Source organism: Plectropomus leopardus, chromosome 22 (genome assembly GCF_008729295.1).
Source record: "Plectropomus leopardus isolate mb chromosome 22, YSFRI_Pleo_2.0, whole genome shotgun sequence".
In the NCBI taxonomy this organism is placed as follows: domain Eukaryota; kingdom Metazoa; phylum Chordata; class Actinopteri; order Perciformes; family Serranidae; genus Plectropomus; species Plectropomus leopardus.
Window position 1 is genome coordinate 18,084,014 of NC_056484.1, and position 27,807 is coordinate 18,111,820.

General features: G+C 41.2%; 1 protein-coding gene across 1 annotated transcript; it reads left to right on the top strand.

Moving 5' to 3' along the window:
• Window positions 1-722: 722 nt before the first annotated feature.
• mdfic (MyoD family inhibitor domain containing) lies at window positions 723-27,470 on the top strand. Its single transcript, XM_042511467.1, has 5 exons — window positions 723-979; window positions 1,269-1,424; window positions 3,388-3,498; window positions 19,163-19,537; window positions 24,388-27,470. Exons 2-5 carry the CDS (start codon window positions 1,331-1,333, stop codon window positions 24,636-24,638), a joined length of 831 nt encoding a protein of 276 aa, XP_042367401.1. The 5' UTR covers window positions 723-979; window positions 1,269-1,330; the 3' UTR covers window positions 24,639-27,470.
• The last annotated feature ends 337 nt before the right edge of the window (window positions 27,471-27,807 follow it).

The following is a 27,807-nucleotide window of genomic DNA, read 5'->3' on the forward strand; positions in this document are numbered from 1 at the left end:
CCCCATGCAAGCCCAGCTCAAAAGATCTTAACTTTCCCTTTAAAAAAGTACTTAGTGTTTAAAATTACGCTTGTTAAATCATATTGCAACTTTAAGATCAATCATTTTTAGGCAATATGCATGAAACGTGATCTTACTGAATACATTTTGAATGATCAAAACGGATGACTTGATTTGATTTCACTGACTTTCTAAATGTTCAAAAGTGTTTTATGTCACTGAATAAAACACACTTTTAAATGTTCATTATTTAGTTCAGCTTTGTTTTTCTAAATTTTGAGAGACAGACCAATAGGTAGATTCAACATATAGGATCCAACTTGCTTTTACCTGCATCTAGTACCCTTCCTCAGCAAAAATATTAATACTCAGGTCACGTGATAATACTTATAATACTGACACCTGAGCAACTACATGCTGAGAAAGAATGTAAAAAAACCAAACGATCCTTTACTGTTTTTTTTTTTTTTTGTAACATTTTATTTATTTTATCACACTTGTATTTAATATTTAATTCCAAAGTAGGCGCGACATAATGTATTATATATACGGAAAAAAGTTCTAATGTATATATTTTTTTGTTTTTCCTAACTTTTTAGGGGGGCTACACATGTTCAGGGAGGGCTTTGTTCACTTCTGTGCCGCCAAGGGAAGCAAAGTGAGAGAAGAGAGGCTTCACTGGCTGGACTGCAGGAATCCGGATATGATGAAAATGTTTGAGAAGCAACTATCCGCAGCAAACTACTGCAACTGAGCGTCGACAGCGTCGCGAGGACTACTATTGATCGTCAACAACGTCTGGAAGAGAGTAGGACTGCGACACAGTGGCTGCTAAAGTTACCGAAAAAAAGTTTTTGGACACTAAGCTACTCTTTCACCCAGTTTCGTCTTTTCCTCCTAACGTCTCGGGGACAGAGTGGGAGGAAGGAAGGATGGGAATAAGTCAAATTTGAAGCGAGGGAGTTGTCATGTTTGAAAGGTAAGTTACGCTTTATAAACAGTATGTCCGCTTTAGCTATAAACAGCACTTAGCTAGCGTCCGTCGTTTTTTATGAAAGAAAAAGGAGTGTGTGAACAAATGGGCTGCAGTCTTTGAGAAAGTTTATGTAAAAAGCGAGAGAAGGGGGAATTTCCACCAAGTTTTACTGCGGCTCGACGTCACTTTGTCGGTGTGTGAATAAGCAGACGACTTTTTGAAGTTGAGTAATGATACGGTGTTGCTTTGTGTCTTCGAGTTTGAGCTAATGATGAGACATTGGTGTTCACAGCGCTGAGGGCTGAGGGAAGGGAGGAACTTCTGCTGTGTGTGTCCCAAAAAGACGACTGTCTCATGTCCAAGGAGACCGTGCTTCCTCCGGATGGGCCGGCAGGGCCAGAGAAGGGCCCTCAGCAAGAGACAAGTCCCCTGCTGCGAGCTACACAAGGTAAGGACACACAGGACAGGTGAGAAATCACTAGTGGGGAAATAAAAGTTAAATTTAGGTGACCGGAAAGGGGTCTGGGGGTCCCAAGGGGGTCCTAGAGGTCCTTCAGCAAGATGTAATTTAACTAATATTTCATTAAGTGGTAGGAAAATGAGAAAAAATTTCCAAAGTATGTCAGCCTCTGCACTGGTTCACACCTAGCAGCATAGTTCTGCTTTCATCGTGCCTGCCACCCAATTTTTGTGGTCCAAAGGCCAAAAATGTGTTTGTTAAAGCGCTCTCTGACTTGCAAACATTCAAGAAACCCAGCTATACAATGCACAGCTCGTGCGTCCATGAAGTTCTCACTTGTGAATGTTTATGGAGCATTTCTTCTCGCCATGCTGCCAGTGCACAAGCAATGAAGCTGAGCTATAAATATCAGTGACATATCCTGTCAAGAACTCACGTTCCTTGCACAGCCAAACATGGGAGAAAACAAGGGGAAAACCACATATAGAAAATTAGTCAACGACTGCATTAGCAGATTACCGGTGCATATCAGCATTTATCGGTCTGCTTTGGACAATATCAGCTCTGTCTTTTTAAATTATATTCATGTGATTTTTTTTTTTCAAGTATACATCAGTATCTGTGCTCCAGTGTTAAGCCTTGATAATGTTTTTGCTTTTTTCCTCAATAAAGTCTGAAGAAACGCCCTGGTGACTATTAACAGCAACCACAGCCAATTATAGTTTTTAATTAACTTTCTAGTTGCCCCTAAGATTATCACATGTAAAATAAGCTTACCCCCACACCCCCTTTTCATTTTTCTTCAAACAAGCAATGAACCGTTAACCATCCTATTTATACCAAGCATCATTATGGCACTGTCAAAAAATAGCAAAGTAGGACAAAGTAAGCAATCACTGGGGCTGCTGGATTGCGAATGGATTTTCGCTGGACCTTCAAAGGAGCTCACAGTTAAGACTGGATTTCCCCTCTCAGGGGACTGTGGATGTACTGAGAATAGACCAATTTATTTCTAACTGTGATCACTAAATACTGCGATGCATCACACACTACTGCTGCTAGCGCAAGTGCCGCTGCCATACATCAGCTCCAAGCTGAGATATGTGCCATATCTATCTAGGGCTGCTGGCTCGCGCCCATCTGTTCTGCTCTCCCATCCATCATTGCTTACAAACAGAGTGTTGTAGCATCGGAACAAACACATTAAACTTCTGTAAACTGCATTGCTGGGTTTTGCTGAATCATTCTTCACTGTTTTTTCTGTAGAATTGCAGCAAAAGTGGTTCAAGAGACTGAAAAACTTGCAAGCTATGAGAAAAACTGGGCCGTGAGCGGACATCTGGCTCCAAACCAGTGAATATAGTCATTGTGGAAGGTTTATTTACTGAACAAAGCAGCAGTGTGCATGAGCAGAGCGTCAGTGAGTCTTTAAGTCAAGAGGCTAGAAGACGCGGCTTAGAGAGATGAGTGAAACTGTCTCTCGTGTTTTTGCACAGCTATCAGGCCTGGAGTCTTTGCCCACATACTTTTTCCAATTTAGATGAATGCAGCCTTTATGGCAGTAAAAAGAAGCTTGGCAGGTAGAGCACACCCGGGAACAGAAGGAGAGAAAATGAGATCCAGAGCTCTGGCACGGCCTTTACCTGAACCGCCCCACCATGTTGTGCAACCATTTGCCAGCGGCCTGTGTTTTTTCTGGCAAAAATAGTCCGAGTGGCCTCCGCATCTCTGTCTCTGATATTTTGTCCACTGTGGCTGACCCTGCAGTAAAAGTGTACATCTGGAGGAGGAGAGGCATAACAGTTAATGTAAAACAGTTGAGCTTGTAATAGGATAACATCAAATTAAACAACTGAAGCCGTCACTACCCTGCATAAACTTTTGCTGCTTAACTTTGTGTGCAACAGGTTTTCCGACCTTCTTCTTTAACATTAAATTCTTGTGACCCTAGATGCTTGTGACAGTGAATCGTCAGCAAGAACCCCATCTCCCAGGAAACCAGCCACTGAAGGACAAAGTCATGTGACCGAGGAGAAGCCTAATTATTGCGAGCCTGTAAGAAGTAAGTTTTAATGACCTGGGAAAGCTGTGGGCGGACAGCAGGATATCTTGGTGTTATTTTTTAATGATAAACAACAATGAGCCGTTTAATTGGGAGAGAGTGAAAATTATTAACATATTTTCCTTTTGCACAGTCAGATAGTTGTGTCTAACTGCAGTGGATGTTTAGCAATGTTTTATTTCACATTGAAATTGTTATAATTTCATCCTTTGTTTTTTTTGAATGCACTCCAGCTGTCAAGAAAAGTAGTTGTTATGACAGTTGCATGATGTACATGCACGAGGCAGGGTCAGCTGGCCAACTAAAATATTAGCTTCAGTGTTTCCAATTAAAATATCAAGATAGTACCAAGGTCTCTTGGCATGTGAGTGGTAGCATGCGTGCTCTCTCATTCTGCCATAATGACCAAAACTTGGCTGGTTTCTCCATTTTTGCTTCTCCTTCCAACCCGCAGCCCAGTGTTTTGGAAGTGGGGAAATCCTGTTTGTGGTTCTGGCTTTGACTGTTTTAACGCACTGATTGCATCTTAGCCACAATGTTTTTTTCCCCCGTACCAAACATTTACCTATTGGGGAGGAGCAGTGCCAGCTGCTGGAGGCATTTTTCTGTTAAACCGAGTCATTCAGCTTTTACGCTAAGACAGCCGTGTTTCCCACAGAATTAGAATCTATGTGTGTCTGTGTGCAGACTTGTCTAAATTTGGATATTTTTCTGGGTCTGTCAATAAGGGATTGGCATGAGTACTTAAGTACTTAAATACTCACTGGTATTTGTTTGGAATTATTCGTTCAATGCATAGAGTACTTGCCGCTTCCCCTCCCACATGTAAACATGATTTTTAAAGTTTTTATCTTTACTATATAAAATGTGTAAAGTCTTATTTAATATAGAGCTGTGTGCACTGTATTGCTTCTCTCTATGCCTCCTTACCCCATGTTCCTCTCTCTGTTTATCAACACGACTAACACTACAGGAGGGTGACCTCCGCACTAGGGAGCAGTTGATGAGTGTCCGGCTGCATTCACACACCAACCGACAGGGTTTTTGCACAGTTTTTAACGCTGCTGCTGTCAGCTCTCACCCAAGACAGTGAACTGACTCGGTTGAGAGTGGCTCGAGAGATGGTCCTTTGGTACTGTCTTTAACCTGTAAAGCTAACAGTAGCGACAGAAATGTTGCTGATTTTTCTTATTTTTACTTTCAGTTTATGATTTAATAGGCTTACTGAAGCCTGCTTATTCAGTAAACAAAATTCAAATTGCACTTGAGTATGCCATAATAATTTACTCCTAGTACTTGAATATGAAAGTTACTTAAAATGCCCATCTCAGCCATAAGCGCATTACAGGCAGAACTATTCATGAGTTCTGTTTTACCTTGGCACCAGTTCGTGGAATCTGAGTCATGGGCTTGATAATTGGTCTGTCAATTTGATCAGAGCTGATCAGCTTAAATCGATGGCTAAGAGGTTTCACTTTCACTGCGCCTAATGTTTTACCACTCTGTCTGTGCCCAGAGTGTGCTCTGAGGGTGTGGTGCAATGAATAACTTAGCAGTATATATATCCAACAGTGCTCCTAATGAACGGCCCACCTCCAAAAATATAAAATCATTACATAGTGGCAGATGTTTTAATCATGGCGGGTTGCCAAAAATAAATGAATGTGTTGGACACCCTGACATTACAGGGCAATATTGTTCCTACCAATAATCTACTATACAAGTAACATATGTTTTCAGTTCTCAAGTGATGGTTGGCTTTTTTCTGCATCCTATAATCTGATTTTGAAACTCTGGAAACCTGCGTTTTAACTCTGACATAATCACATTGTTTTATGCAAATGTCCTGACACAGGAAGGTTTTACAAAACAATTATTTGGCATTGAACTACTCGAGTTACAAGCAGGTCTAATTAAGTCTAGATGCGCACTTGTTCAGTAAAATGACTCGATGCTGAGCTATGGATTGCAGGTCACAAAAGGAAAGCGGCTAAATGCTTTGTGTCTTGTGTTTTTTGTTCTTAATAAGAGTGAGACGTGTCAGCAAAGGCTAATAGCAGCTGATTGCTTCCATCCATGTAAGTGCCTTGCTATAATAAGGATTGTGTTTTGCGTTTGAGACAACAGTTCTTTTGTTTCTAGGTTGTTAACTTTTCCAGGGTGCGTTTTCCTGCCTTTTTTTTTTTTTGCTATCAAGCTTAATGACTTGCCGGTGGCTTGTTTACTGAATCAGCGAGGAAAAGAGATTCAGTTGCAACAAAAAAAGATTTTCTGTCAAGAGGTCTTTCTAGCTTGGCAGGTGTGTGGAGTATTGCACTTCTGGAGGGAGGCATGCTTTTCTTTCATCTCAGCAGATAAGCCCCTGTGACAACAGTTTTGCGTTGTAATTGATGTCGCCCCCCCAACATCCACACATTCTCTCTCTCTTTTTGTTACACACACACACACACACACACACACACACAGAGACTGGTAAGGGAATTTTCAATGGTGGAGCACACTTTTCTTTTGAGTGAGTTACAAGAACATAAATAGTTATGTCAAATACAGACAAAATCCCCAAATTTGTGCTATGAAAATCTTTGTGAAAGTTGTATGTACACGTGCCTGTCTGTGGTTAAATCAAAGCTGGAAATTCTTACATCTAAAGGAACTCAAGTTAACCTACTTGTGTCATAGTCTCACTGCGGTTTTGTTTGTTGAGGTGACCAATCAGATTGCTCGCTGGCAGGGGTAATTGAGAGCTCTCTTCTCTGCAGAAACAGGAAATCAATAAGAAATCATCTGCACGCCTACATCCTGGCCCTCGCTGTTTTTTCCCTCCTGCTGTCAGATAGAAAGTTTGTGTACAGTATGTGGATGGTGACTTTTCACAACAAGAGGAAGCCTATTGTAATGTAGTAATAACACCATGTATCCTATTTCGGCTATGATAACAGTGTTTTGACAAGTTGTCTTTTTAACCAGCGGGTCCCCTTAAAGCAGGAAAGTAAACATGGCAGCGGTTACATATCAGTTTTGAAACTGTTCTTCATGGAGCAAAGCATGGATTTTCAGGAGAGTACATTAAACACTGTGATCTCACCACACAATTAATCATCAAGTGTGACCCAAAAAGCTGAAATTATCATTATGAATGGGGTTTATAAATTCATGTGGTTAAAAAGAAGTTGAAGTGGGATTGCCAACCACTGCGGCTTGTTAGACCAAAAAAAGTACAATTCTGCCCTTCCCGTTAGGCCGTTGTCAGTGAACGGTTCCTCTGTGGCTCCGCCATTCTGGGGGAGGGAGGGAGAATCTTGTGGGGGAGACGGACATTCCTCAAGAGACCGTTCTGGGTTTTCAAGCAGCTGATATCTCCTGCAAACAGGGCCTCGGCTCTCCAGTCCTTGCCTCAGAATAAATTGCTACCACCCAGCACCAGTTTTAGGAGTTTAATCGTCACATTATTCACTGGATTGTCATACTTTTTTTTTTTTTTTAAATGCTTCTGTGGTTGATAAAGATGACCTTACTAGCTTCAGAAGAACAGGTTTGGTTTTTTTTTATCTTAGGAGAAGTCTGTAGTGAGAAAGGAAGGTCAAATAACATGACTCTCTTTTTTTAAAAAGAAAGATATTAGTTTGGCCTTTGTGTGAATCCCTGATTGGACTCTTTAGTGGCACACCTTCAAGGTTATTACCTGTGCGCAGAATTGACCTTTTAGAAGTGAATTTGTGACCCCTAATAAATGCAGTAAAAGGGATTGTTTAACCAGTGAGCGTCTCATACTTGCACCTTTCTTGCAAGAAAAGATTCCTTGACAGTGCAACAGTTAAGATTTATACACAAAACTATAAAGTGTTACGATACTAGACAGTTGGCGGAGTTAGACTAAGATAAAACAAAGGGCAAGTGGCTCTTCATCTTCATTTTCATCATCAGCACTGAAACATTTTTGCTGCCCAAGTGTTGAATCAACATTCTCAGACTGTCACACTGTGCCTCATGTATATTCCAAAGTTACTTAAGTGCTTAAAGACTTTTTAACCTCGTGCCAGTTTTCTTTCCCAGTGCTTTTTTCCAGCCATAGGAAGTGCATGGTGATTGTTGTTATGCAAGATTCATATCTTTATTGTAATCCTCAGAGCCCTGTCTCTGCAGAAATAATGTGTCTAAAGCGTAGACCTATTATAAACGGAACCGTAATTTTCAAGTGATTACTTACCAGTGGGTCATGGAATCAAAAACTGTATAAATAGGGTGAAATGCTAGTGTAGGGGTTGATTAAAATGGCCATTGTAATTCTACCTCTGTTGTAATTATTTTCTCATTGTCTTGGTGCAGATAGATTTCATATGGGAAATTTCAAGTGTGTTAATTAGCATATTTTACCCGAAGTGCCCGAGCCTATTCACTGTTAATTTTTTTTTTTAAAAAGATATTCAAAATACTTGAGCCAAATGATTAGATATGCATACCTCAATTCATGGACTGCAGTCTTTTAAGTGCTTATGTTAGATGCAAGCCAACATATATGGGTTTTGATAGTGGAGGAAGATTTTTTTTTCCCTTTATTTCAGAGAATGTGAATATTAAGAGTAATATTCTGAGTCGTTTTGACACCAGTTGACCTTTGTGTTTAACTGAGCCTCGTGCAGCAGATATCTTACATGTATTACTTGAATGAAAGTCATTTAGACTACCCAAAAAAAGTCAGTTAAAAAGAGTCATGCATCCAAAATTTTAGCTATATAAAGTACATAAAGTATACACTACTTAAGTTTTTGTATTGTTGATTAGTTGAGGATCAGACATTTAGATGTTTTCAATGTAGAATGGAAATCTGCAAGGTAGAAACTTAGCCATCAGGAATTTAGCGGAATAAAAGTGTTTATAAGACAGTGTGGTAGATGTATAAATTGGTAAAAAGTTCAGTAGAATTACCTCAAACTGTAATTGAGTACAGTACTTGTACAGTCACTTTCGAACAATGCATGTCTGCATCATAACATTATGGCATTTAATTAGTTTTAGAGTGGATTTTATATAATTTACACTTAGGCCTGTCACCATAATTTTGTTATTGTTTTATCGTACAATATATGGGCATGACCTTGATCATTTTGTTCACCTTGAAATGTGTACATGAGAATTTGTTAGGGGTTTTTCCTGACCTTTATAAGGATTGGGCACAGTGTTTCTCCCCTTTTTTCGCCCTCACCACTGCAGCCAACTTGCGTGAGACCGAGGAAAAATAAAACAAGAATTTAAAGACAAAACAGTGCAGCTCACCAGTAGCCTGCAGCAGCACTTTTGGAGTGGAAGAGGCTCAGTCCTGATAGTTGTTACCTTGCCAACCCCTGGCAGTATGTCAAAAAGTTGTTCGTAGTTTTACCAACTTCATCTACTATTCCGTAAATCCACCAGCAAACCATTTAGTTCCCAGGCTGCCCATCCCTGCTTTGTGTTTTTTGTGGCCAAATTCTGTTTTGAATCTAAAACTGAGTAATTTTGGGGTCTTATATAGGTACTTAAATTTTATGTTTACTTTCATGTATTTATCTACATGTGTTAATTACTTTTAAAGTATTCTTTTGAATTAAAAATATTGTATTATTATGCTAATACATAAACATATCAGTGGCACAAAATGACAAAAATATAATTTATTACATTATTTCCGGACAATATATCATCCAAAAAAAGTAGTTATCATGGCAGGCCTTCATACATTAGACTGATATTGCCTCCTTGATCTTTTCTGCCTTATATTACCCACGCTACCTGTCTGTTTATCACAGGGGAGGCAGTTGGCCTGCTCGGCTCATGTTTACCGCCTCCCTAACCAGTGCCACACAAGGCAGTGTCAGTGCCTTTCACAAGCCACTCACAGAGAGAGAGCTAGAGAAAAAAAATCATCCAGTTCAAATGAGAGCAGCGCAGGGGGGATTACTTGGCCTCTAACAGGGTTTTGGCTCCAACATTAAGGTTAAAACCCTTTTCTATTACTGAGATCTCTGCTGATGTTGCCCCCGCCAGCCCTGACCCCCTCGAGCTTCCAGCTCCTTGCCCCCTTCGTGTTTGCAGGTTCAGTGCCTCTCTGCTAGGTCATTCTGTCAGGCCCCCTGATCAGTAGAGGGTGACCGGGGACCAGGGGATGGCTCCCGTCCAGACACACAGACAGCCGCGGCTGACACAGGCCCTGGCTAGTGCAATACACCCCCACCCCCCCCCCCCCCCCCCCCCCTCTTTCAGGCTAGAGCTAAAATCGATACGGGCGTCTCCGTGTTTAAAAAGCCACTCAGAGGCAGACGAGCACCTCTGTCCCAAAGGCTGATCTCTCAGCTTAAGGCCTTGATTGGCATCCCGAAGATGCGAGGCGCTGACCCACAGCTGTCCTATTAGCAGAGGGTTAATGCTGAGATTGATACTGAGCAAATAAAGGAACTATGTGTGGGGGTATTTTGATAGACTGTCTATCCCCTCTCTGACCCGGAGAAAGACCTCAGTCGTATTTTGGCTTTTAGGGAGTGGTAGTGCTACTGCCAGATCCTCATCTCTGACTCCAATAGAGGAGTCTGTGTCAGTCAGTCTGCCGCAGATGCACACTGTATTTATTTGGTGTGTGCGGTTGACTCTGTGTCTGCCGCTCTACATGTGTATGCCTCCGTGTATATGTGCACAAGTACGCATGTGCATGTCTGCGCGCCTGCCGTTGAATTTCAAACAAGTGAGTTTCCTGTGGAACTTCTACTTCAGCGAGGAGATTTTGAAGCTGGTGGAATTTTTGAGTCATCGATGTAACTGAAACTGAAAATACCCCCGTTCCCCATCTTCCCTCCCCCTCCTTCCCCCTCCCGTTCACTCTCGCTCTGTTGCTCCGTTTTTGTTTTGAGTCGTCAGCGAGGAGAGGGTGGAGCACGTTTTTGGAGTATGGAGCCTGGCAGCTCCCTCAGGCCTGCTCTGAGTCACGTCATAATTGATCTTTCTAGAAACTGTGGTAGCTAGCCATGTAAAGCCCAAATCTGTGCAGGATGTGCAGCTTTTTAAAGATACTTGTGTGTTCAGCTGACTTTCTACTCCACTCTTTCTCCTCTCTCGGATGTAAAAAATCAGATGAGTGAGAATAAAGGGCGTTTGACAAAGCTTAATAGAGAAACAGGCTCGTACAAATTCATCTCAAAAATGAGGAGAGGATGAGTATAAGGCACCATTTAGTGTCTCTCACAGCAGCCAGGTTGTAAGGCTCTGAACGCTCCTTGATGTCTTGCGTTCTGCTACATTAGTAGCACTCAAATTAGCACAATGCCAAATTCCACACAACAGTGGAGAGACCGGAGACTTCTGTGGTCGGAGCTTGGGGTGTGGGGGGGGCTGAGTGTGAATGACTTCCCCTCAACATGATTCATGTAAGAGAAAATGGCACCTCATTGGGACTTTCAATGATTTAGATAGCAGTCAGACATATTAATCTGGGAAAATGTTCCGTTTTGAAATCAAAGGATAATTGATGACCCCCTTCTCCCCCACCATCAGCTCCCTGCTTCCTTCCACACACACCTCAGCCAGCCTCGTGCGCCGAGTACGCTGAGAGGTTCATGTCGTCAAATCAAGCTCTTGTCTTTCAAGTTGCCTTTGCTACTGTAAAATGTAATTAAGCAGAACAAGGTCCGAGGGGGTTATTTTTTCCACTCAATCAGCAGCAAAATTTGAAATTAGTAAATCCCTGACGCCCTGCTTCTCTCTTTGTTGGGTGGAGGCGGCGGCGGTGGTGGGGGTGGTGGGGTTTGGAAATAATATTAAGCTCTGTCTTTGCATGTCACTTCCCCTTCAGCAGGTTGGAGGAGCCAAATTTGAACGACTGTCAGCGAGAATTAAAACAGGGTGGAAAAATAAGTGTGTCACTGCTGAAAACGAGCTGAGCAATATTGACTGATTGCCCCAGCATGGGATGGGAAAAACAGAAAGAAAAAGTGATGTTTCCTGCTTAAATGAGATGCTACACAATGTGATCAGCCTTGACAGGTGAAGACAGCTAAACGAGTTCTGTTGCAGGTTACCGTAAAACACCCACACACACATACCGAGCTTGTCACTTTGGCTGATGAGGATCCAATATCAGAGCGGGTAATTTAGCTATCCTCAGTGGTCATCATCATCTGTGCCACTGCCGCCGCCATCATCATTTTATCTTGGATAAATACAAAACATTGTGTGTATGAACTGACAGCGCCGGGATTGCTGTGTGATGTTCAGAGTCACTTTTTTTAAATATCTGTTGGAACAAGTGACATTTCTGTTAGCCTGTGTCAGGTCGCCATCCACTCTGTGTAAACAGCTCAAGACAAGACAGCAGAGTTTGCACCCACATCTTTACGCTAATTTTCTAATCAAAAGCTACCTCATGGTCGCCAGTTGACATCACCAATTTGCTCTCATTGTACACCGCTGATATCTGCATTATGTTGATGCTAATCACAGTTAGTGGGTTTTGTTGTGGCAGGACACCTGAATGATGACACTGGAGTTGCTTGTCTGTTCCTTCCGATGCGTCCTTCTAGACAATAAAGAAAGTCCTTGTCCCGGAGTTTGGAAGGTCAAACGGTAAACGAGGCTTTGATACGCCCAAGGAAAATTTCAATCAGAGCCCTTTGTAATAACATTCATTGTACTATTTTCCTCCCTCTTTTTCTCTCTGTGTCCCCCTCACTCTCTCTGCAGTATAATTCCCCTGGTTTTGCGTCTATAAATATGGACAGGGAAGATGTATAATTTCTAATGAGAAAATATATCCCTTTGGATTGAAAGGCAGGGGCTGTTCCACGAGCTGCTGTTTGTTAGGAGGAGAGATGATACCTCGGGCTGTTTTGGCAGAGAGAGGAGGGGGTGGTGGTGGCGGTGGTGGTAAGAGGAGTCTGGCTAGGTCATTGCACATTTACAAATTAGCATTTCAATCATGCAGGTACATGGCCAGCCGAGCAGAAAATATACATGTTTTTCTAATACGAGGCACAAAAAGATAAACAAAACACTGTGGCTGTGTTAGTGGAATTAGCATTTCAGAGCTAACTGTCACCGCGTATTCTGCCCGTTGCTGTTTGGGACTCATAACTAAAAATAAAGGCGCCACTTTAGCTCTCATATCCCATTCAGTGTTAACTCACAAACTCGAAGCGTTGTGTAATAAGGGCTATTAGGAGATAAATACAAGATCTGGATTGTGGTGTTTATTTGGCTGACATGATGTGACATTTGAATAACTGTATGCTCACTATGATGGGCATTCTAATAAGCCTAGGCAAACACCTTTCGTCTCCCTTCTCCCTCTTTCTCTCTGTCTCAGGGGCATTAATATTAAAAAGGACTGAGCTTTAGAAACACAGAGCTTGTGCGATTGTTCAATCCTGCCTTACCTGCGACTTTCGGTGAAGCAGTGTGCAAATGAGATTCTCCATACTGCCCTGTTTGACCTCTGTGTTATATTTTCATGTTCTTGACTATTTTAGAATTCTTGTTTATACAGCTCTGTTTCCGTTGACATGCATGCATATTCCTTCCTGGTAGGTCTGCCTCTGTGCATGTGTATGTGTGTGTGAGATCTAGTAGGCTTGTGACATATATGCTGCAAATATATACCCCTCCTCTTCTTTCTTCTGTCTTTTGGGTGCAATTTCCAGCTCCCTCCTGTAGGACCTATTTTCTGTGACAAAAACGGAGGTGTTTATATACTCAGTTTTACATATAGAGCGCACAGCTCTGGCGCAGCTCCAGCGCTCTCCAGGCACTCCGGTGCTCGGTCCCTGTGTGGCGCAGTCGCTGAAGACTCAGTGACAAATGGCAATTATATTTGTGTGTTCTTCATGAATCCATCAAACACTGGCCTTTTAAAAATGCTCCCTGGATATTTGAGGCTGTCAGCTACTAGTAGCTGGGACCAAATTGGGATGCTGCTTAGACAGTCAAGAACCACTCACCCCCTAGTTTCCCCTGTGATGTGTGTGACAGCGTGTGTAGGAGAATACCATGTTTTATTCAGCTACAAATGTACACTCTCAACAGTTGTTGATGTACTAGAAATAGGGCGGTTACAAGTCCAATTTGCAGCGTGTGTGTGCATGTGTGTGTCCACTTTTTCCTCAAAAACATGGCGTTTTAATGAAACCTGTCAGGTTGTGTGCTTTCGGTTATTTCAGGACACCTATCCATCTCTACAAGCTTGTGGTAACTGTTTGTGTGATTTTTTTTCAGAAACTTGCTGGAAGTTGTTCATATCAAATTTTGATGCAGTTTGTGTTTCCTGCTGTGTAGCAGTGCGTTTCTGTTGCTCCGTCAGGATTTATTAACAGGCGCAGCTCATATTTGCATTTATCAGCTGAATCCTCGGATGCGGCATTAAACTTTATGATCAAAAATGTTATTACCGTAGTATATTTTCTTGAAATTATGATGTTCAAAATTGTGTAAACCTGTAGTAAAAACTCATACAAGTTGTATGCAAACACAAGTTCACAATCTGATTAATGTGGATTGACAAATACAGTGCAAACATTTACAATTACAAAGCTGTTCAAAGTGGACCTGACAAATGCTTTTTCCTGAATCTATACAGTTTTATAGTTCACACTTAACACCCTGTTACTCTTGAACACATGCTACATATTTGTCTTTCATGCTGCTGGTAAAGTAAAGGTTTTTGATGCCAGCGTAGCACAATTCCAACAGGACTTACTGTATTTCTGCTTTCTCTCATTACATCGTCATTTGTCTCAGGGTGACTGTACAAGTCTGTCATTGCCATCTTTGACAGTATCATCATTATCATGATCAATGATTATGAATATTACTCCATTGTGTCCATTCATCTCAGTCACTGTGTTCATCAGGATAAAAATAAAGTGTGCCATTTGGTAAAGGCTATCTAGGAACCTGCCACCAAAGCACACTTCACTGCAGACTTGAACCACTTTTTAGGGCTCTGCAGTGTGTCAGAAACCTGAGTCGCCACTTGTGTACTCTGGGTTTTATGTGGTGGTTTCTTAATAACTATTTATACATTTCTAAATTGAAAGCTTGACTTCCTCAAAAGGAAAGGTAATTATGCCTCCCAGTCTACTTTGGCCTTTTTGTGCATAAACGTGTGTTTATGTCTGTGTGAGCTCGTGTGGCTAGTTCGTTTAACCTAGATGGGGAAAATGACTGTGTTATTATGCAATATACTACAGGTGATTGATTTGTTAAGGAACTGTCATCCACTGGACAAGAGTTTTGCTATGTTTTGTTGACTTGGCAATACTCAAGTAACGGGTGAATTATTATTACTGTGCAGTATTAGTTGTGAGTTTTGTGTTATGTTTGGGTGTGTATGTGTGGAGTCTTTGCAAATTACTTTAGACAAGTTAAGTACTAACTATAGAAAGGGATTTCCCCCCGTCAGTCCCTTAAGTCTCAGCCAGTGCTTTTTGTGTTTACACATTAAAAAATGTAGGGATGAACCTGCCTCAGAATTTTATGTCAGTCAAATAGGATTTGGCTCTTCAGTCTAAATATTGATTATTGTTTCTTTTTTTCCCATATAAAATGTGAGAATTTGAATGCAAGCTAATCTGTGCTAACTACACAAAGAATGGATCAGAAACATACAACAACAGTTTTGCAGACACTAGATATTATACAAAACCAGAGACTATGTTGTGTTAGGTTGCTGTGAGCTGTAAATTCACCAGAGAACTGCATGAAAGTGAGGAGCACTTATTTTTTAGCTAAACCTGGGGACGAAAACATTATCAGAAGTACACTGCAGCCTAAACTGAATGACAGTGGAAAAAAATCCCAGTGCATTGAGGGACTCAGATCGAGGATTTAAATCCTCATCTTATAGGCGGCAGCCCTAAAGATATGTGGCCACACATGTGGAATGACAATAACACAAGAAACCACCAGTCCTGACAGTAGTAAATGAGACAAGTAATCTGTAAAAAAGTAATGTTCCTTGCTTCTAATGGCATTTGCTGAAAAAAAAAAAACCCCAACCAATCAGAGCCGAGATGTCACTTACACAGCTGTCAATCACTGTTTATGAACTGTGGTCAAACTAAGCAGCGCTGATCAAATATCCATCAGGATTCTGAAACTGCATTGTCTATTTCTCGCTTGAAAATGTTCTCAGGAACATAAGTGTATTGTTTAGCTATAAAATGGGAAAGTTTGTGACCCAGATGCCATGCTGAAAACAGCTGAGAAAAAAACAAGCACCACCCATCAGCTACGGCAACTACTACTACAAGTACTACTGTCAGGATATAGTGACAGTTTAGGCAGATATTACAAAAAGTTTTTTATTAAGTTACCAACTGTAGTTTGAGAACTAGAAAAATTTAACAGACTAAATCTAAGTGAGTCAGTTTGTTTCTTGACATTGATCACAGCTTGCTTAAAAGCTAACTTTTAGTTTGTGATTCTTGTTGGTTATAACAGTGAGCTCACTGACATGAAATAAGTACTACTAGTCCATGCAACCTGAAGTAACAATTGTGTAACCAGATCACTGTAATATGTTGCTTCTTTGACAAGTTTGAGGATCAGTTTGAAAGAAAACATCTACCTGGTGTGGCAAAATTTTACGTTTTTTCAACCAAAGTAAGGCCCACTGTGTTGATGTGTTGAAAACCCTACTATTGTGTGTGCACATGTTCCCAGCTTCCTTTATGATGTTGGTTTGCCAATCACTAAAGAAAAAGACTGGTGAAAAAAGGGGTGAAAAACACGGCGAGTTGCAGCTGTCAGAGGTAAACCCGAAGAACAACAACAGATGTAGCATACTCTGATTCTTCTTGTTAGCGGGCTTTAGTCTCTCCCCACATTGTCATGGGCGAGCTGCAAGGCTTTTGTCTTTTGGAGAAGAAAATCCATCAACCTGGGCTTAAATCACTGCATAATGAATTCTATCGTGTGCTACCCAGTTGTCTAATTCAAATTGCATGGAATCCTGATCCCTAAAGTCTATATTTGTTTATCGAGGCAGCATGCAGAAGCCTGAATGAGGAGAAGGCAAAAACCCAGTGTGTGTATTTAATTGCTTTGTTTTACATCCACATTCACGTCCGGCCTCTCCCAGGGTGATGTGTTGTTAAAAAGCGCTAGGGCCCTGATTCCCACACTCTCTCTCCCTCTCTCTTGTTAACCGTAATTGCACTTGTTGGTGAGCTGACAGAAAGAAAATAGAGATGGAAAGAAATGACCAGCATCATGTTAAGTTCACATTCAGTTTGCATCCACTTTGGAAAATTTGACTTTCGACAGCTGCAAAACACTTAAACAAAGCTGCGGAGGTTTCCTTCAGCTGCTGAATAAGACAGAATTTGGTGGTAAGAATACCATAAATTCAATGTATATACAGAAAGTATAGAATAGGAATGAATAAGTGTGGTTCACAGGCTTGAAAAGAGATGAATAATTCACAAAATTTCAAGTTAACCATGCACTGGCGGCGCGTGCACATTCACAGTGGCTCTGATGTGGAGGGAAGGTAATGTAGGAGTAACTCCCAGTAGAGCTGAATGTGCAGGTGTTCCTCCCAGTAAAATGCCACCTCCTTTGCTCGCTTACATCCTCCGCCTTCTTTATTATCAGACAGGTCGCTGTCTCCTGACTTTCTGCGGCTGTCACACACACACTTAGAAAGGCCATCTCTTAACGTTCAGAGGAAAGGAGATCATTACTGTTGCAGACAGCAGCTATTTTGTATATGCACACTATCACAGGCTCTCTTTCTCTTTTTACTGCATTAATCTCTCTTTTCACACTGTCTTAACTCACCTGGGTACTGCTCCTGCAAATGTCTGTGTCTGCCTACAGCAGTGGCTTTTGTGAACCTGTCACATATAAGGTTTCCTATATCGCTCCACTTCTTTATGTCATTCTGGGTTGAAATGTTTGCCATGTGATCGATATGATCATGTTAGGAAGCGCTGGCAAGATTTGCTAAGAATTATTTCGCTGAGAGTGCTGTGTCTCCATTACTGTGATCGGCTTGTAAGAACTGAACATCACAAGCTACAGCGACTTTATATGTGAGTAAGAGGCATGAAGTGCAGAGAGTGCAAAGTTCTCTTCAGTTAAAATGAAGTTATAGGGTTATCAGGCGTTTACCCCCAGAAGGGTGAAAGGAATCTGCAACTCTTTGTCTTCCATAAAGTAGATGCTACAAAAAAGTTATTAAAGTAAACCAGGAGTTCCTTTTCATGCTCTTGTTTGTTAGTGTTTTGTCCTCTACATTAAAAAAAAATAGACCAGCAGCCTTTTGTTTTGTTTTTTTTTAATTCATTATTATTATGAATGTTTTGTATTGGGACCTTGAGCAGGTGTTTCTGCTGGATAAGTGCAAAAAAGGTAAAATAAAAAACTTAAAAGAATAGTTTGGATTTGTAAGTGGGGTGGTATAGAGTACTTATCCATAGTCTGTACATAGAATGTCCTAGGAATGACGCTTTTCTGTAGGTTGACACTGAAGTTGGTGTCACCCTGGTTCCTTCATCAAAAAGCCTGCGGGATTTTTCCATTAGATTTTGGATTATTGAAGAAAATAAGCCCTTTAATTTGCAGACGTTTATGATACCTAGACATTTTGTTCACCAAGATAATCTCCATGAATTTACACCACTTTTGGGATTTTGGAAGCCTAAATACAATTACCAGAAGTAAAAAGATAACGCTAGGCTATAAGTGAACTACACTACTGTTATGCTGCTGCCACTGCGAGGCTGTTTTGCTGCGTTTGGCACGGCCAGGCGTAATGACGCTCTGTAAGCTCATTTGTTAACAACCACCTTTTTTAAGACACATAGAAGCTTCAAAGTTCATGAGTGGGTTATTTACTGATGTATTTTATGTCATAGAACAAATTGTAAACGTCTCTTAAGCTTGTTTTAACCACAGACCTTATTTCAGGCATCTAACTGAAAAGCCCATAAAAAAAAAAAAAAACACTGACTTTGATACAAGGGAACTGGAGGTGCTGAAATGCTGACATATTACCGGATTTTAGGGCTTATTACTGGGATACTCTATAATGTACTGTAGAAATCAGCTGGCTTGCCCTCAGTTTGGAAAAGTAAGATGGAGTCCAACACTGAAGCTAGGCAATGTATTGCTATGGATAGGGGTTGGCAAGAGGCCTATTTTAGCCAATTAAAGAAGTCCCATCTAAAATCTTCATTATTATTTTGATTGCACGCTATATTAAGTATTTTCACTGCTTTACCTTTGGTCAGACAGCTTGTTCTGATGGGGGAGCTGTTAACAGCTCCAGTTAGTAATCTGTGCTCTCCTGAAAGCCACCAGACTCCATTGACAAAAATAGTCATTTTAGCTTGCTTATAATGGGAGCAGCTGGTCTACCATTGCTTCAATCAGTTAGTTTGATTTATTGTGTGACTATGTTGAATGTGAACAAACCCTTTTTAAATGCCAAAGTCACACAATAACACTAACCAACTGAAAAAGCTAGTGGTAGACCAGCAGCTCCTGTATTCAGTGAAGTTCAGTCACAGTTTGAACGTGCTTCATTTTCTTGGGGACAATCAACATCTGACAGTCAGGTAAAGCAGTGAACTATCCCTTTAAATACTGTGCTGAAACCTAAACTCTTTGCTAAAAATCCTTTTTCCTTCATGTCTCCCTGCAGCTCAACCCCAGCCTCAGCCAGTTCCCTCAGAGTCTGCTGAGGGAGATGCTGGCAAGGACCAAAATGGCTTTCACCACAACAGCATTGGCACGCCCGCGCTGAGTAACGGCAACGGCATCCACCCTGGCATCGGCGGGGCCAGGGCCACGCGCACATGCTCCTGCGGTGCCAGCATCAGCTCAGGCGCCGCGGGTGGGTCAGGCTCTGGAACAAGAGCAGCAGCCACCACAACAGAGCAGCCCAGGAAGCAGCCGTCCACGCCTGTGTCAGAGAGGGTGCAGAGGAAACTGAGGTCCAGCTTGTCAGTCAATAGTGACAGCAGCCGACGCAGCAAAGGCAGTTCCACAGGGTCACAGAAACCTCCCTTACCAGAGGGTGAGTATCCACACACAAGCTAATAAAGACAGAAAGTAAAGGAAGAATAAACCCACACAAAGACAGAAGAATACTAACTTTTCTAACACTTGCTTGCACGCATTCATCTCTTCCTGCGTCCCATCTTGTGTTCATATATTCTAGTCATTGATTCAATCCATCAGGATCTCTCAAATATTGAGGCTAGTCAGTGTGTTTTTGAAGATTTGTATTGTGTATAAAAAGGCAGATTAAGTTTATCGTATCAAATTATGCTCCTGATACATCAGCGATGGAAAAAAAACCCCTGTTGCACTCCATTTATACACTTGAAACTCTTTATCATTTTTAATGATTTTTTTTTTTTCACATACATTTTTTTTCCCTGAAATAATACCTTCTAAGATTTTGATAATAAATTCTTACCTTCTCTCACCTTTTAATGATGGGAGTACATGACCTCTTGCATTTATCACTCCTGTCAAGCATGACATCTTATCCTGCTCATGTGCCTTTTATTTTCTTTAACAACAAGTCAGAGAGTGCGTTTGCCATGCGGGGTAGCCGTCACTTTGTCAGGTGCAAGGCTGAGGTGAGTCCGGTAATGAAGGCGGCCGGCTGGCCCTTTTCCATTGGGGATATAGGTGTGACCGTCTAACGAGGCCTGAGAACACGGGGTGCCTATTAAAAGTCGTGACCAGCCTTCTTCGGGCCCCTCACGGCCCCTCACACTTCTCTGGGCCCTTTCTGGCTCTCCCTACATCCCATCAGCACCACCCTGACCCTCATTAACGTCGCATCCCTCCTCCAGCTATTGTGCTCAATGGCTGTGCGTGTTTGTGGACATGCATGTGTTTCCTCTGTGTTTTTCAGCATGAGGGGTTAAGGCATGTTTCATTCATCCAACTCAAGGCCTCCGCTGTTTTGTCTTTTTATGTGGGCTTTTACTCCAAGGTGAAAATGGAAAATAAGATGTGATGCCATGTGTTATTAAAAGATTCACAAGGCTCAGGTTGAGATATAAGTTTAAATGAAGGAGAAACGTGGGCAGTCAAATCTTTATTTGATGATGCTTGACTTGAAATATGCATCAGTTGGAGTTGCAGGCGAACAAAACAAGAAGGCACACATGCACAATACCTCGCAAGTAAAGGTGGGATGCATCCACCAGAGATATTCCAGACACGTTATATTTTCAACATCTTCATTGGTAAAGAAGAGAAGAGAGAGGGTGCACAAAATAAATATATAAATAAATAAATCAACAGCAGCTCAACAAGTCTGTCTCATTATGGCTTTTGTGTTGCTTATTTGCAGACGCGAGAGCTCTCAGAATCAATATGTTCGCTCTCAACTATTTATTTCCCTGCGGAAAACAGCCAAGCTGTGGTGTTTGAATGTTTACATGGATTAACATAATCTGTTTGCCTGTGAAATTAGCCTCCTAAACAGCCCCCTGAACACAGGAAATAAAAGGCGTAAGCTAGCAGGAACTAGCTCTGGGGATTCTGCGGCTCCCTGTGTTTCTTGGCACATGCCGTTGGCACCGCAGCCAATCTGTGATAACACAGCAGCTTCTGAGGAGTCCTTTACCCACGCTGCTTTTGTTCGGCGGGGCGGGTCGTCTCAACTCTTGTCATCCAGTTTGTGTTTTTGTTAATTGTGTGTAATCAGTTAAGGTCTCCAAGCTGCTTTAGCCTCATTTAGAGATTTAGGGCCAAGGCCGCGAGCATAGTCTTTGCCTAAGCTATAAACCTCCACGTGTTTGTCTGTGTTGTGTAAGCACAAGTCCTCTAGCTTTGAGTTTACCCTCTGTCATGCATTATAAACAGGGCTGCTTTAAAGTGCATGTGGTGGACCTTCCCTGTCCAGCCCACATCCTCTGCCCTCTTTACCCATGTGTGCTGCCTTCTGTGCATTTCCATGGCCACCAAGGCTTTGTCTGATCAATCTCTCTCTCTTCATCTTTGCCTGTCTAGCCATCTCGCCCTCTCTCTCCCTCTTTGTGAGTTTGAATGTTTTGCACAGCTTGCCGCTCTGAGGCCCATCCAGCTTGTTTTGTGTCATGCCGCTCCCTTTTTTTTGATGTTAGCTTTCCAGATGTCTCAAACTATTTCCTCAGAGGCGCCGGACGCTGTTTTTGGCCCTTGCAAACTCTGGGCTTCATCGCCGCTCACTGACATTAAACAGGAGCGGTGTCAGTGTGTGCTGTTCTGTCTGTCTGTTGGTTGGTTTCACTCAGTGTCTCTGTCTGTCTGTCTCTCTCTGTTTTCATGGAGATGTGCCTTGCGTCCAGCTCTCTTGTGTACAGCATACGACCCCCTCCCTCATTCCCCCTCCTCCTTACTGGCTTCTCTAAGATCCAGACTAATCGCTGGTGTTGAATTATACATCCAAGTGAATAGCTGAGATGGCCGGCCGCTGCTTAACGCCTGTGTACTGTGTTTATAGCGTATTCACAGCCTACTGTTACATTCTGAGCGCCTGCATGGCTATACCCTCTGGGTCCTTCAAAGTTTGTTAGGCTGAACTTTGAGGTTTTGTGCATGGAGCTTTGGCCGGGCGGCGTTTATTGTTCTCAATGGCATTTTTGTAGCAATCAGATGGCACTGCAGATGCAAGTATCGAGGAAAGTATGAGTTTGGTTTTGCCATCATGAAACACATCCATAATCTACCCAGCAGTAATTTACTGCATGTCCACATCAGGTGTTAAGAAGTGAATTTATTCTCATGCATCTTCCATCACTGCCAGTGTTATGGCCTCAGATAAGGATAATAAGATGCATTCAAACTTCAGGCACACACACGTATGCCTGCTCGTTTCATGTTCCCATCTCTATCTTGTTTGTATCACAGTCAGCTAGTGCTTCTGGTCAGCTCTGCAGCCCTGAGCACTGCAAAAAATAGGGTAAAAAAAAAATCCCCTCTACTTTGATTAATCAAACATGAGCATCCAGCGGTCCTCAGCTTGCCTTCCCATGCCGTCCTCCACACTCTCCTCCTTTCGCTCTCCCTCTAACCCAATCAGTAACAGCCCCTTCTGACAGCTCAAGATGGGCTGATGAAAGTTATGCAAATGTGCCCTGTTTGTAATGCTATTTTTCTGCATCCATCCACATCATGTCTTTTTAACACTCCAAAGCAGTGGCGCTGCACTGGCCTCGGTTCAAAAGCGAAGACAGCTGCAAGGAGTGTATGCCAGGCACACTTACCGAATGATATTCACTATGATTTAGTGACTTAGATCCGACTATGGAAGTTCTGGTGTTGAAGATAAATGGTGTACATCTCTTATTTTTGCAGCAGTGTGTCTGTGGGCAATGCATAAAAATTTTTGTTCTGTGTTCAATCTCACCTTATGTGCAAACAACCATTGATTTTTATGCCTCTGTGTCAGTGATAGCGGTGGTTAGAGGCATTATGTTGTCAAGTTGTCCGTCTGTCCGTCCCTATGTCCTCACATCCCTTGTCCCTATGTCTGTCTGTCCCGTTCTTGTGGACGATATCTCAAGAATACTTAAAGAAATTCCTTCAAATTTAACAAACATCTAATTGGACTCCATGATGAACTAATTTGAGTTTGGCGGTCAAAGGTCACTGTGACCTTGCATCCATCTCATTCTCGTGAACGCAACATCTCAGGAAGGCCTTGACTAAGTTTTGTCATCTTTAGCACAAACGTCCAATTACTTGTGACCTTACAAAACATGTTTATGGCCATAACTGAAGAATTCATATGCTAAGTTCAAAATTGCACAGAGATGTCTAATAGAATAAAATGATTTAGTAATGACATTTAATATCCAAAAGGTCAAAGGTCAACTTCACTCTGACATCATGATGTTCTGAAAAACACAGAAGCATCCATGTTTTCACAGACATGGATCAAAACTGTAAGCCCAAAAAAACATATGCATTAATTCTAGTTTTTCTTTCTTATTACATACTACTTTACACTATTAAAAGTTTTATTCAAAGTTAAACTATTTGGAAAAAGCAAAAGACTGATAACTTAAGATCAAATAAATAAAAAAGCTAAATTAAGGTCTTTGATTTTATTTAATTATTGTACATAGATTTATTGAAGAGAAATTAAGGGTTGTGATTCATCTGATGACATTTTCTGACTATCGTTTTAAGAAATGTGGAATAAAACTCTTGTACTCTGCATCCTGCTCCTATTGTGCAAGACGTTACTAACGCACTGTGTTAGTGGAAGTAAAACATTAATTTGTTCTTTTTGATTACCTATTCAACACAGAATCACTTAAATGAAACTAACTCAGCCATTCAGAATCAGTTTTGTGATGGTTAATGGGTATATTGGTAATTTAAAGGGGAACTCTTTATTGCTGTGTAACAACAAGCGGAAAGTTGCCACCAGCTATTTAAGGACGCTCTGCGAGGAGGTTAAATGTTAATCAGAGGCGTGAGCATTGCCAGCATTAATCCACCTATTTACTGGGAGAGACTCTTTGGACTTTGCTAATCATCTTTGTGTGATCAATGTAGCACTTTGCATGATAATGCCACAATTATTTAACAGTCTGTTAATCAAAACTGCAGGAGAGGAATCTATTTCTTTAAATTTCTCTTATTTCCTTCAGCCCTCCCCCTTCTGCCTAGTTAGCCCTCACCCTTTTACTGCATACCTACTCTGTTCCACCTGTCAGCCTGCCGAGCATCTGAGCCCTCATGCACTCACTCTGCTCTGCGCTGCTTTATTAATCTGCACTAATCTGAGGTGGATTGTTTACACTTTAATTTATTACAAATCCATCTTTTTTTGAATATTTGTGTGCATTTTGTCCTTTTTAAATGATTTTACTCATATGTTTACAACTCATCACCCTGGCCGCTTTGACCCAGACTGCTGCGTCCACTGCATCTTGGCGTGCCTGTTCTGCGAGTTCCTGACACTCTGCAACATGGTGGTGACGCAGGCCTCGTGCGGCGCGTGCACATCAGAGGCTTGCTGCTGCTGCTGCTGCACCGACGACCTGGGCGACGACTGCAACTGCCCCTGTGACATGGACTGTGGCATCATGGATGCCTGCTGTGAGTCCTCAGATTGCCTGGAAATCTGTATGGAGTGCTGCGGCATCTGCTTCCCCACATAGGGACACCTGCACCGGTGTAGACCAGTGTGTCTCTGTGGGGGATAACTGGACCCTGGATGGAAGAATGGAAGGAAACTGCTGCTGCTGTCACTTTGAATTCAGCAGCAGGCAGAGGTTGTGTGTGTGTGTGTGTGTGTGATTGTTGACATATGTGTTTGTGAATGTGCTTCGTGTGTGTGCAGTATGGTGTGGCTGAGTAAAGCATGCTTTGAAAGATGTATTTTGACACTGGGCTTCCAGCTCAGCAGGGGCTTGGAGTAACTCCAGATATATGAACATGTCAGTTAAATCTTCAGTTTATAGTAATTTTTTCTGTTACATATTCTATCCTTTGCGTAAAAAGTATTATCACAGACTGCCTTAAAGATTTTATTGTTACATCAGGAATGCTGTCTAATTGTATCGTATCTTTCTAGTCATTTTGATGACCGACGTGTCACTTACACCAAACAAAATGATTTATTTACTCTGATTTAATTTTGTGTTGTTTTTTTTCAATGCTCAAAAACTGAGGTTGCGGTCTTCGTACTGTACAACACTGTAAAAGGTTTATGTGACATTCCATACATTCTTAGCTGCATACTGTAGTTTCGCATCTTTCATTTACAGTTATTTACTGTAGCACTGTAGAACAGTTAAAACTGGTGAAATATCAAAGGTGAATCAGGATATCGGAAATGCTACTTTCAAAAACCAAAAGTAAAGAACGTGCCTGTTTTAGGATGTTTTTACTTTTATAAGCATTTCTTTTGATTGAAGTGACTTGTTCTTATCGAAAAATCTGCACAAAATTTGCTGATAAGCAAACACGTAAATGCTAAATCATGCTGAAAAGTTCATGAAAAAAGGGTTTTACAAAAATTGTCATCTCTCCTGATTTGGCAGGTTTCAAAGCCTTGGGTTTACTGGAAATGCAGTGCAGATACTCACATTTTTAATGAAATAAAAGAAAAAGGTTCTGACCAACTCATTGCAACATACTGTAAATATAAACAATGGGCCTCATGCAGAAATACACTCTTACATATCTCTTCTAATTTCTCTTAATTTCTATCAAGAGAAAAAGATTTGAAATGCAATGGACATTCTTAACTGTTAAAATCTGCTCTCACCCAGGTATGCTGAATGATGAATTTGTCTTGAGCATTCCGTGAAAAAACTGTAAGATGGAAAACCTGTATTGGTTTACCTCACCTTAGTGAAATACTGTTAAATAAAAGTAAACACAAATTAAACATCACTTTCCATAGTGTCACTTCTGCCATCAAGGGGAAATCAAAAACCCAACAATTGCAAAGCATTCAAGATGCTGTAAATGCCATGTCAACGTAAGGCCAAAGCATCCAAGAGCAGTATGTAAGCCTTTTAGAAGCTGAACGTGTTCCCTCTATTAATTTGTAGGTTTTTGCAGGTCCGTCAACACAGGGCAGGTGAAGGTCTCCTGCCCTGAATGAGTTTTTTCTTTTCCTCAGCAGCAGTTTGTGACTTGCGATGTGAATATATGATCTGTCAATCTGTTTAAAAATGATCAGATCAGCTGCTGCGAGTAAATGCAGACTTTTATACCCGGCAGACTGAATAGTGAAGTTTCACTATAAATGTGTCCTGACATTCTGCTGCTCCATTTGTGCCCAAAGTATGCTCTGTGCTCCGAGAGTGTGGGGCATTGAATAACTGAAGGGTATATATTCCAAAAGGGCTCTCCATGAAGGGTCCAGCTCTAAAAATAGAGTCTAGTTGTGGCAGCAGATGTTTTTATCATGGTAGGCTAACACAAATAAATGAATGTTTGGGAAACCCAGAGACGGTGAAAATTAGATTTTTTTTCTGTATCGTGGGAGGAGTGCTCATAACTACTCATAGGATTTTTTCATACATAAGAAAAAAAGAAAAAATAGAGAAATCCAAGAAAAACTACGACATACATTGCTTCCTGCATGAGCCCCATTGTGTACAGCTCTTTTATTTCTGTGAGAGTCCTCTCATGTTAGCCATCAACGATTAGGCTTTGTCAGCTACATGTGATACAAGTCTTTTCTGTGATGCTTTTTTACATACATACTGTGTAAGTGTGACTTGTTGAACTGCACTCTGTTCACGACGGGTGCGATGCGGAATTAAAAAATGGCGACCCTGGTTGCCATTTAAGCGGCTTTCGGGTTTCAAGCCCAGCGACTCACAATACAAAAAAGGAATCATGAACTGTCATGTTGAAATAGTAAACTAATGCAGGGTAAAGGCAGTTTTCCTCTCCTTTTTTTCCCTCTGTCCCTTAATTCTGTGTATCTGGAGATGAGTTTGTGGTGAATCACCAGCGGAGTCATTTTCTTGTCTCAGAGATTTGCTTTGATGTTGTTTAAGTGATGATACTTAATGCTGGCCTTCATTAGCACTGCTTGCTAACCGGCTACAAAAAAAATGTCCCTTCCTAACGCCAACAAAGATAATGTGCTGTCATGTGCGGCTCATCTTAATGGTGCACTGCTATTGTGTATGCGGAGGTTGGATAGGCACCTCTGCAGCAGATAATGTGCAGAACGTAAACCTCATTTTCATTTTTATGATTAACTCACGCCAAGAGTGTCAAGAAAATACTTTAGATAATGTGAAAAATTCATTTAACAAAAAATGTATACATGTAGCTACAGTAGTTGTCCTCTTATACTATACTGTTTTATGTTTTATTTTCTCTGTGCCTTACACTTGATCCTTCTTATTTTCATCTCGAAGCATCATTGCTCAACATTTCTTAGTTTTGTACATGATCTTCAGTCTCAAAGAGAACAGTTTTGTTTGTTGTTTTTTTTTTAAATAAAACATTTCCAAAAAATGTTTGTATTGCACACATTTTAATCCAGTACATTTTTGTGTCTCAAAATTGAGTAATGTGTGACTAACAAGCCTCTCCTTTCTTTGAAAATGAATCATGTGTCTCCTCATATGTTTTGCAATTTACATTTTTCACCTTGTATTCTTGAAGTTTAGTGTTAAAACTACAAAAAATACTGTTACATTTAATGTCTTTATTTTCACTGATACTAATGCTTAACAGTGACTATTTTACAGCAGTTGTGCTTTTTAATTTGGAAGGTATCTGTTTTGATTGTTGAAAAATCATTGTATATCAGACCACATCAGAAATCTTCACGTTCTTCGACAGTTCAAAAAA